Here is a 12,451-nt window from a genome sequence, read left to right as displayed (position 1 = left end):
TTGTAAGCTGATGAGGGGTACCTTGTACCCGAAATGCATCCTTACCTAAATTTGAAATGTGATTATTAAAGACTAACTTTTTTGTAAAAGATCTGGTCTTTCTTTCTGTTGGCCTTGGGGTGATAAGCTCTCCAAATTCTTATGTCCTATTTATTGGGTTATCTAACTCTATCTAATTTATAGTCGTGGGCTAAAAGCGTCGTTTATTATTATTATAATACACCCACTTTATGCATTTGGAACATAACTTTACCATCGTGAAACACTTTAATAAGCGTATCTTAATAAGGCATTTCCATGTACTGTACATTAACACATTCCTCTTTACCTTTCTTGTACTAGGCAGCTTGTCATACGTTTCTATTCATACTCTTTTATAGTACCATAAGTCTCAAATTCTTTATCACCATCGTATCTGTTAATTCCCTGGGCATATGTTATAAATAGTTCCACTTAAGCTTTGGATCCAACGTGCAAACAAGCACTATCTTTCCTCGATACTCAAATCGATAATCAAACACCTTTGCGACAATCGTCGATAAGGTGATGGCGATTAATCCGGATTCTTTGTCTTTCATTCATTTTATTGCCTTTTATATTTCTGGATTACACATGTCAATTTAAACAATATTTCTACGTAAAAATAAGATTGACACGTATTCATTTCAAGAAAATAAATATAATTAAAACTATAATTTTTATATTTTAGTATTTAAATTAGCATATTCTTTCTTAATGAAAATTAATTTAATTTCCATTAAGAAACTATTTTTAATTAAAACCAGTTTCATAATATTATAATTTTATTTAAATCTAATACGATAGCGAGTGAATTTATATATAATATATATTAATTTTTGAGTTTTTACACGCTAAACTACCATGTCAAAGAATATTTGTATGTGGAATTTATTATAATAAACATATATATATAAATTTTGTACTTAAAATTTTAAAATTACTTTTTTTAAGAATTGACGCCATTTTTCAAATTAGTATTTCGTAGAATTCGAAATTTAGACTTTCTTTTCAATATTTTTATTGTATAATTTAATATCATTTAATTTAATTAACTTTACACTTTAATGACTGTTTTTATTTCTCAATATTTTAAGCATAGTTCATTGTGTAAATAAATATTTAATTTTACTAAAAAAATACTTTTTTACACGAATAAAAAACATATAAGTAAAACAAAAAATATTTTAATTAAACACATAAGCATTCTTCATAAATTCGTTATTCATTCTTTTGTTATAATTATAAAAGAATTATTTAAATTATTTAGATTTGATAAACTTTTATCGTAATTTTATTTTTTAAATAGAAGAATCTTTAAATTCCATAGTTTTATTGTGTACCGACTTAAATATATTTACCCATATTTTATATTTACTTTCATAGATTATTTGTGATGTTGAGAAATTTTTTATTAAAAATTTTCTATTTTATAAGTCTTTTAATCTTATTTAATATGACTATTATTTAATGTTAGATAAAAATTTTGATTACAGAAATAAAAATCTCAAAATAATTAAAATAATAATAACTAAATAGAAAATATTTGTAAAAAACTAGTAAAACTTAAAATATAAATTCTTAAATTGGTTGAATAAGATTAGAAATATTATTATTATATTTCTGATACATACATTCATGCAATAATAGTAATAATAATAATACGTTCAGAAAATATAATTTAAATGTGTTCAAATGTATTCTTTGTGTTTTGTGACACTATTATTTACGTAGCTGTAATTTTATGAGCTGTAAGATTATAGCCCTTTCTGAGCTTTTAGTTAAATTTGACACGGTCCACTTTACTTAAGTGAAGTACTGAATCTCTTGAGATACTTTGTGTGTAGTCTGCATGAAAGTCCTTATAAAGAATCTTACTAGAATTTAATAATAATTACACGAAGTTAAGCTATTATAATATAATTAGAAGATTGAAATGAATAAATTTACTTTTTAAAGTAAATTTGGTTGATTATGTGTTTAAATAATTTATAGAATTTATATATTTAGAAGAGAATCAGGTATAACTTTATAAATTATACTTACCTCTATTTGAAAATGATTGACAAGTCCTTCGATCAATGATGATTACGACGTATAAAATAAATCTTTACTTTTCGACAAGAATAATTTAAATTGATAAAATTAACATAAGTTTAATGACGTTTTAATCATCAACGAGAAGTGAAATTGAGAGCTTGTTCTGCAATTTATTTAGTGCAGAATGTAGAGAATGATTTCAATAATTAAAAAATGAATAAATTATATGTGTAATATCCTGTATAAGCCGAACTCTATGTGCATGCGAGGTCTCTCTGGTCACTCAAAGAATCCAGTTACAACTGATAAAATATATGTTTTTTTTTTTTTTCTTTTTTTCTTTTAACGAGAAACACGATATATGCATTTCGGATAGAAGTGGAATTAACGATCCCTCTTCAGAGTTAAGTGTACAGTATTTTCTTTTACAATAGTTCATTAAGTATTGTAATTTTGTACTTGTCTATTTTCATTACGTTGTTCAACTATTAATATGTTTTAATTGTTGTAGATTGTATAATACTGCTAATAATTCTGTGATTATAGAAGAGCTGAAACTGAGAAGCTGAAAAATTGTAATGTTCTATAATTTAATCGTCCAATGTCATCTACATTAGTTTAATTCGAAAGAAAAGTACACTTAATTTTGAAGAGGGATCGTTAATTATATTTCGATTTAAAATGCATATGCCGTGGTTTTCTGAAAAGAAAAAATAAAGATATTTGAGCGGTTGTAACTGGATATTTTGAGTGACCAGAGAAAACTCGCAGGCACGTAGAGTTAGTATCATACAGGACATTACACATTAATATTGCGGTTTCCAATAAAGAAGTTTAATAAATTATATATTTTTGGACATTGCAATATTTAAAATTAATTTAAAAACTTAAAATATTAAGAATAAGAACGAAGTTGATTTGTTTCCAAGGATGATTGAATGATTGTTACCAATTTCTTTAAGTTTAACGCATTATGGATAAATATAAATTAAGGTTATATTTCATAAATGATAAAAAAATTATATAAAATGATTTAATAGTGATATGCTGGAATATTAAAATTAAAAACACAATTAATAAATTTTTATAATGTTGTTTATCTGAATTTATAAACAATATTCATTTACATATTTACATGTTCCGAATTCACATTTTTGAAACTTTTACAGAGTAAGATATTTAGTAGACTAATAACAATTCTAATTTTTATTACAGTATTTCAACATGAAATTTTTATACATAAATATATACATGGAATGAGAAAAATTGAACAACATAATTAAGTTAAATAATTTATATTCAGTTTTTTGTATTTAAAATAATTACCGCTTTTACACTTGGTTACACAAATTAATGGAGTGATTGTTAAAATGAGGTATGAAGATAGTAATATTACGTAATAATTTATTTTATTAGCATCTGAAAAGCTTTATAAGATGCCAGTTGAATAATTGTAAAAAATATATCAGATATAATTTGAACACCGTGTGACCCACGATGTCCTAAATCATTGTATCCGATAAAATATATAAGAAGTTGAAGCAAATTATTTAAAAAAAATTAAAACGACATAAAATATTGTAAGTATAATTTTCATATTTTATTTTTATCACTCAGTATAATATATATATGATAATCTCAATCAATATAAGTAGTAAAAAATAAAATTTTACGGAATCTTAATTTATTTTGGTTAAAGATACCTTACAAATGAACATATGTTATAAAAATATCGTAGAATATTCATATATATCAGCTAATATTTTCTCTAGTTAGTCACGATATAAGATATTCATGATTTTCACCTGGATGAGGACTTAATAAATTATCTCAATTTATAACGTTCAATTCTTGCCAGCGAAGTCGAGTCCATACATGACGATAGCGAATTCTGTGTATATTTGATAATCTTTCATCGGAGGCTTAGATTAATGCACAGATGTATTATAATCTCCTTTTTCGCTCAATAAAGGCACAGGAGATTAGTTAATTTCAAATGTGCTTCCGAAAGCCATCATCTATCTTCACTAACTTCTATTTTTGAGATTATCTATGATTTATTCTCAGCACTGGTTGTTTTCATCTTCTACATGAGAACTAGTGTAATGACGTTTATTTAACACAATAAAATCCACAAGTAACAATCTTATGCATTAAAGAGTAATGTTACCCATTATAATTCGTACTTCGTGATTACTTACAGTACATGTTAATACGATATAATAATATAAAAATTAGCTCGTATGTTTTTGTAAAGACACGAGCTAAGTAACAGTTTTATAATAGCTTATATTGTTAAATAAATTACAGTTTAATTTTTGAAATTTATGTGTTTATTTTGTAAAATCTTTCTATTAATTTGTGCAACCGAGAGTTGGAAGTACATATAGAAAAATTCTATACGAAATTTATTAATATGTGAAATTATATTATGAATATACTGTTAGTTAAAAATAAAAAATTATTAATATTTCACAATGTTTTATATAAATGTTAATAATTGATTCATAAAAGTAAAAACAAAATATAAATGTAATATATTCAAAAAACATAATAAGAATACATATATATTTTAACTGGAATATATCACGAACATTTCGTTGAATAATTATATATATTTTTATCTTCCACTGCATAACAATCTAATTATAGCCTTTCTAAAATCTTCATTAAAAACAGTATATATAATAGGATTTAAAGCAGAATTAACGTAACCTAGCCAAGTTATAAAATTAATACCTCGATCAGAAATATGACAATTTTGACAGAATGGTAATATGACGTACATAAGGAAAAATGGCAACCAACATAATACAAAAACACCCATAACGATTCCTAAAATTCGTGCAGCTCTCCTTTCTCTCGATAGTGATATTCTCTGTTTTTGTTCCATATATTGCCGAACATTGACCGATCCTAAGCCATTTCTTGTTGTGGTGTCGGATTTCCTACTACCATTTGTACGAAATTGATCTGTGGGAGTCGATGATGGACTTTCAATTGCATCCTCGCAAGTTGAATCCATTGCTATTATTTGTGTAGTAGTAGTTTCTGGCGGAATATACTTTAGTTGAATACTCTTTCCACTACTGTTAGATTTGGCAAATTTTGCCGCAGCCTTCGATTTTTCTCTCAATCTTCTTTTTGTAGCTTGAAAGATCTTAAAATACACAGTAGTCATTATAAAAAGTGGGATAAAGAATGAACCACTTGAGGAATATATAACATAACCTTTCTCTTCTGTTAATCTGCAAGGTGTCGTCTCATCAAACATATCAGGCCAGTCATTCCATCCGATCAAAGGCGGAACCGAAATTAATATACTGATTACCCACACTAATAAGATCATAACCAAAACTCTCTTCAATGTTCTCTTCTGAGCGTAGTTTATGGGATCGTGTATAGCCCAATATCGATCTAAAGCAATAGCACATAAATTTAGAATAGAAGCTGTGCAACAGAGAACATCACATGTTAGCCACATTTCACACATGTGAAGTCCAAATAGCCAACGTCCCAGGATAGAATAGGCTACGTTGAATGGCATTACCAATACAGCAACTGCTATATCAGCTACTGCTAAGGAAACAATAAACATATTCTGAACATTTCGAAGTGGTTTATAGGTGAACACGGACAATATTACGAGAACGTTGCCTACAACTGTAGCAATCATTATGGCTGAAAGGGATGCAGCAGTTGCTATAGCTTCTGGTACAGAAACTTCGGGAGCCTCTTTTAGTAAATAGAAATCAGTAAGATTTTTTTCTTCGTTTTGTAATAAATTGCTAATATTCTCTTTCAAATCAATTTCAAGAGGAGATGACTTTTGTGCTGATGGATTGTTTATTGCTGTCATATTCCATAAAGTGAAAGCGTAGGGAAGAAGAGCGTCAATCCACATAACTTAACCTTTAAAAATTTCTAAATTTATAGAGACAGTTTTCACTTTTCCATTGTGAGGCGTTTGTTTTTATTGAAACTAAAAAGAAAACAACATTGTCAATTTGTAAATTATATTTCAAAATACAGCAAAATATATATAAATATTTATTATATAAAATATAAAATATTTAATAAATTATTTTTAACATTTCTGAATTAAAATAAGTTGAGAACGTTTCTGCAAGATGGATTTCAAATATTTTAATATATCTTTCAGAGATTGAGGTTACAATGATTAGAAAATATTAAGTAAAATTAGTCTAGTTTTTGTTCATTCTGAATATATTCTTTTCTAAAATATAATTAAAGATAACTATTATCTACATATTTTATAAAATTTATAATAATTTTTATTTAATTTAGATTGTTTTAGCTTTTTAATTTCAAGAGATTTAAAATTATAAACAGCAGTTAAATAAATAATTCAGAAATTTTATATTTTAGAAATTTGAAATTTTTCAGTTAATTTATTATATATAAAGTTTAAAAATTAAAATATCTAAAATTAGAAATAGATATTTTCAAGAATATTCTTTATTAACATATTTCTAATATAGTAAATTAAAAAAACAAAATTAAATTAAAAAATCGACTTTTACAAAATTTAATATTAAGGAACTGCACTTAAAATTTGCTATAAAACTATATAAATGTTACAACTTTACTTTAAACACTTTAAACTTTAAAAATTTAAATTAGTAATCTATATAAAATAAATTTATAAAATTTTCAAATTATGTAAATTTAAATGATTATCCTAACAATAATTAACAACATAATTGCATAATTTTATTTTTAAAATATCTAATTTTAAATATCTCTAAATTTATCTACAAAAATGATTAAAATTTATGGAGAGAAATAAATTATAAAACCATACTCGCATTGATAAAAATAAAAATTAATTGTTAAAAATATCTCAAAAATCAAGATTAAAAATTAAAATAGATTAAAAAGACAGGATCTTTCCTTAAAATATTCAAAGTTTTCAAATCTTTCACCGTATTTACCAATCGACCAGTTGTACCTTTAGGCAATTGGAATGCTTCGATTCAATAGTTTTTTCTTGTCAAACTTAGAAAAATCTGTTTTGAATTTACATAATTCAATATTTGATCATTTGGTATACTGAAGGTAATTTGCCTTCTTGATCATTTTTGCAATGAAATTGGAAAAAAGTATAGAATAATCATACAGAAATTGCAAAATTCCAAAAGAAATTGGGTTTAAGTATTAGTCTCTTTAATGTGCCTTTTAAAGTTTAAATTTAAAAAAAATTAAAATAGTTTTACGTCATAAATTGTATAGATCTATAGATTTTTCTTGAAGTAAGAAATGATAAAACTTGCATGAATGTAGAACATTTTAATATATATTTTTTATATATCGCATGTCGTGATATTCTTGATTGATTCGTATTTGTTTTCAATCATTATTTGTAAGATTTATGTAAAAGTTGTTATAAACAAAGTGAAACTATTTTTCATTTGTATACATTTATATCCTATAAATATTCGTAGAAACAAAGTATAATAAGACATTTTTAAAAGTTTTTTGATAAAATATATTCTACATTCTTCTAATTTGAGTACTTTATATAAAATATTCAGGGCATGATTGTACGACAATCATGCACAAAAATCCGCAGTTTTATAAACTTAATCAAAGAAAATTTATACAGAAATCTGTGTAAGTTCAAGAAAATTGAATTTCTTAAACAACTGTTCTGTTATATATAATAATAATTTTTCAGATTCATAAGACAGAATTTTTTCTATTATTAATTTAAAGACACCTTTTTAACAACGTAAATTTCAATATCTATTTCTTTTTAAAATTTTATTTAAAGAAAACAATACAAAGTTTTATGATAAATAATTAAAAATTAAATTCATTTATGAAAGTCTTTTCTTGTTTAAATATATAAAAATATCCTAAAATATTTTTATCCGTGCTTTAAACATGAAAGTATAAAAGTCGATAGAAATGAAAAAAATAAAGCTTTTTTAAAACAAAAAAAAAACTATTTGTGTTATAATTTATTGCTAAAAAGATACAAGAAAAAATGTTTTTATAATTTTATTTTAAAAGTTCTCAGGGAATGTTTTTTAAAAGCTGATTTTGAGAGAAAAGCTTATGTTAGAGTCAACATATTTAATTATAAATATTTAATGACTACGTTCTTGTTTTCATATGAAACGTTTTTCAAAACTTTTTAAATTTAAATTTCTCTATAACATTAAAAATTTTTGAATTTTTTCAGACGAAACATTATAAAGCATTTTTAATGTGATAAACTGATGCGATATCGAAATATTTTTTAAACATAAACAATTTGAATTTAATAGAACAGGAAAAAACAGTAATCTTTTCCATTTTAAAATTCGCTTGAGCGTATTTTTGATAACTAATCAAAGAAATAAAATGTGAAATAAAATATAAAATTTTATTAGAAAACCAAGTTATATTTATAACAACAATTAATTAATATACCTTAACTTTTAATCACATTTTTATACAACTTTTATATAAATTTATTTTTTAATTTCATTCCTTTATAATGTCAAAGGTTATTTCAATAAATTTCACATAAAGTTTTTAATGGCATTTTTAATAAACCATTTAATATAGCCTACTTTTAAAAATATTTTCTATAAATAAGTTTATTAAAATATTAATAAAATAATTTAGAAAAACTTGTGATATTTTTATACAGATTTTAAAAAAAATTTCACGATTTTAAAATTTAAAATAACTAATTTTGTTGCTAGAAAAAACGACATTATACAGTTTAGACTTTTTAAATATTAATTACATTTTTGCTACTAATTATAAATAAAAATAAATGAATTTTGCTGTTGAAATTACCAATTACCACCATAAAAAAGCTATTTTTTTTAAATTAAATTCTTGGTAAATTTTCTACATTAAGCCTTTCTTTATTTACTTACAAATTAAGGAGTATAATAGACTATCTAATTTACATATAAAGAGCATAATAGTACCCTATTTTAAATGAGCCTGAGAAGAGTAACAATGAATAGACAATTATAAATGAAGTATCACGTTGTAATATAAATTTTTAAATGAATAACTCTTCAATATTCATAAAAACTTTTAAACTATGCTTTCAAGTTTCAAACAAAAACAAGAGAAATCAACTGAAGTAAAAAATATCGACTTTAGAGATTCGGTAAATTCGGATTAATATAGCTTATAAGAAAGAATCAATAGTTTTATACGTTATGAGCAGGAGTGGTTAAGAATGTTTCGATTGAAAAAAGTCTAAAACTTTCGTTTGAAAGTAGACAAAGTTATTTCTTTTATGCCAGACCGTTTCCAATAATGTCGGAATTTCTGTTCTTGATAGCACCTTGTAATGTTCAAGAGTTAATTTCTTCAAAAAGAAGTATATAAATACAAGTATATTTTACATTGTAATATCAATTTAAAACCATTTTGTAAGGTATAAAATAATAATTTGAAAAGAATTTTAATATTAATTAATAGTGTCAAAAATGTTTTAAAAAATAAACAATCATACATTCTTTATTATGTGAAATAATAATATTAAAAACCTATTAGTATAATTTACATATGATAAGAATATTTAGTAAATATTTAATTTAATTAATAAGAAAAAACTCTAACGGATAATTTTAAATGTTTTGAAGATCTAATGGAAAGATATGTTGTGGAGATATTTTCGATATTTTTCATTAACAAACAGTATTAATTAACTTGATTAATTAATAAAGGTCAAGAACCGCTGCTTTAAAACGATACAACGAGGAAAGATACATTTGAAATTTGTTCCTTATTCATATATTTATAAAATTCTCAAAGCTAATTTGAATTTATATTATTAACGTTACTCACTATGCATTTGACCAAGTTGTATTGCTAAAATTGTAATTCTGATTATAAAACTTGAATTACAAAACCAACATTTAAAATTTTACAACTAAACTTTAAATATATGTTTTAAATGAAACCATTTAATTAATTCGTGCAGTATATTTAAATAGGTTTGTGATATATAGAGTATATATTTTATAATTATATATTTAAAATTACATATAAATAATAACGTAATTTATTAATTATTACTTAGTTCTTGAAGTAGTAAGTTTATATTTTTTAAATTTATTATTTTAAACTGATAAACATCGTACATAATTTCGAAACTTTTGAATTTTCTACTTAATATGCTTCCTCTATGAATCAATATTTCAATATTAAAATATATATATATATATATATACATACACATACATTTTTTCCCAAATTCTAGTATTGTGGATCTACACTTATTCCCACTTTTATTTAAATTATTGTATCTGATCTATGATTTACCTGTGATTTATGTAAGTAAATTATTAGAATTATGTTGACTTTATATTTCATAATACATATTGAAACTTTTAATAGTTAAAGTTATGAAAATTTTTACAGATATAATGATGATATATATGCATCTTTTTACATTTAAAAAAATAGCATTTCTAAAATATCCTCAAAATGTATATTTTATCACATATTATTATAGATCTGCTTATATATTAAAAACGATAAGTTATCTGGAATTCCTAATAGATAATAATAATCTTATATTATTAAAGGTAAGTTGATGGCTTTTACATCAAGCAGCATCCTTTATTTTATGCTTGAGTGATTCTTCAGAGAACTAAGAAATTAGTTTCTTCACCTTTAAAAATCGATATCAACGTGAAATGCATTTTTTTCTTAATTTTAAATGTATAATCGAACAATCTAATGTTATCAAGTTAGTTTTTAAATATAATAATACACACATAAAGTTCTAATTTTGAAAAAAGAAATGAATTTTATTAATATTAAATGTTTCAAAGTTAACTTTTTTCAGATCGATTACAGTGTAAAGTAATTTTGAAAACAATCTGTCTTTTGTCATTACATAATTTCCAGCGAAAATATTATTATTTTTTTATTTTTACTTACATCAATAAAAAATTAACATTTCAATAAAAGTTGGTTTGTTGCTATAATAGCAAGGAGATCAATCACATCGATCATATTAAATCTATTGCATAGAACTCACTTCTTGTTGGCAAAATTCTATTTTAAAAGCAATATTTTCTGAATAAATTTTGCAGGTTTTTCTTACAACGCAGATTCTATTGTAAATCGCAACAGGATACTCGATTTTTCACTTGAAATAGGTATGCAATATTAAATGTAATATTAACAAAACACAGACACACACACATGTATAATTTTATACACGTGTTAGTTAACTAATTTTTAATCTTTTTATATATTTTATATACAATTTATTTGTATTAACTTTAATTTATAACCTTTGTATACAAATTATTAAATTGCTATATATAATTTTTTTAAAGAAATGCATATTTAATTTCCTTATCAATGCATCTGACAGCTTATAAAATAGTGAATAATAAAAAAATGTTTAACATAAACTAATGTTATAATAGTTCTATCTTGAGGAAACCGTGTTTTGTATTTTCGTTTCTTTTCTTTTCTTTCGAAGACACAATGTAGTGACGTAAACTTAAACACTGGGCGAATTTTTCATCCTTTTTATTCGGTTGGAACGCTTTTTTATTACATAACGCGTTTCGGGCCGATGCCCCTCTTCAGCCAACTTCTAAATCCAGGATTTAGAAGTTGGCTGAAGAGGGGCATCGGCCCGAAACGCGTTATGTAATAAAAAAGCGTTCCAACCGAATAAAAAGGATGAAAAATTCGCCCAGTGTTTAAGTTTACGTCACTACATTGTGTCTTCGAAAGAAAAGAAAAGTAATGTTATAATATTGAATATTTTATGTTTTCCACTGTTTTTCTTCTTAGAAACATCAAATTATCATACATTTTTGGACATACATGCCTCATATTATCACAGAAAGAACAAGTTCTTCATTGAAAAATCTATAATTGTTCATTTCTATAATAAAAGCATTGTCAGTACATTTGTAAAACGTTTAATTAATATTTAATGTTGTTAGTTATTAAAATAAATTTATCAATAGGAAAAATTAGGGCAAAACGAAATATTTAAGGTTTGAAGAGATGTAAAACCGTAAAAAGTGCACATGAAAGTAAACTAGTTCATATTTAATTGTTTGATAACATATTTATTTCAAACTTACCAAGAATTAAAGATATCGGTTTTTATTTATGATATAAATAAAATGTTCTTTGATTTTTGCAATGTTCCGTTCTGCCTCGGCTCCGGGCCACTGCTATTTTTTTTTATCACAAGAATAATCAATGATAAAATTACACTGTTCTTTAGTTTACTTTGCTTTATGCAAATATTATTTGTTAAAATTAGTTGTACTGCACATGGAATAGTTGGAATACTTGAAAAACATTTAAGAGATTAAGTAAAACCTACTTATTATTATTATTTTTTTAATTAAGGGAAGACTTCACAAATGAGAAT

At 23.9% G+C, this 12,451-nt stretch overlaps 1 protein-coding gene across 2 annotated transcripts in view; it reads right to left on the bottom strand.

The window, feature by feature from the left end:
- Positions 1-4,596: 4,596 nt before the first annotated feature.
- The window catches only part of LOC136990884 (probable G-protein coupled receptor No18), a 131,227-nt gene continuing 123,372 nt past the window's right edge, over positions 4,597-12,451 (bottom strand). For both annotated transcript variants that reach the window (XM_067289336.1, XM_067289337.1), the window contains exon 3: positions 4,597-6,040. In XM_067289336.1, the coding sequence (XP_067145437.1) occupies positions 4,679-5,962 (1,284 nt within the window). In that variant the 5' untranslated portion in view covers positions 5,963-6,040 and the 3' untranslated portion in view covers positions 4,597-4,678. The remainder of the gene's footprint in view (positions 6,041-12,451) is intronic.

This window comes from Centruroides vittatus, unplaced genomic scaffold (genome assembly GCF_030686945.1).
Source record: "Centruroides vittatus isolate TY-2023 unplaced genomic scaffold, ASM3068694v2 contig_1349, whole genome shotgun sequence".
NCBI lineage: Eukaryota > Metazoa > Arthropoda > Arachnida > Scorpiones > Buthidae > Centruroides > Centruroides vittatus.
Note: the sequence above shows the minus strand (reverse complement) of the source record. Positions and strands in the feature narration are given on the sequence as shown.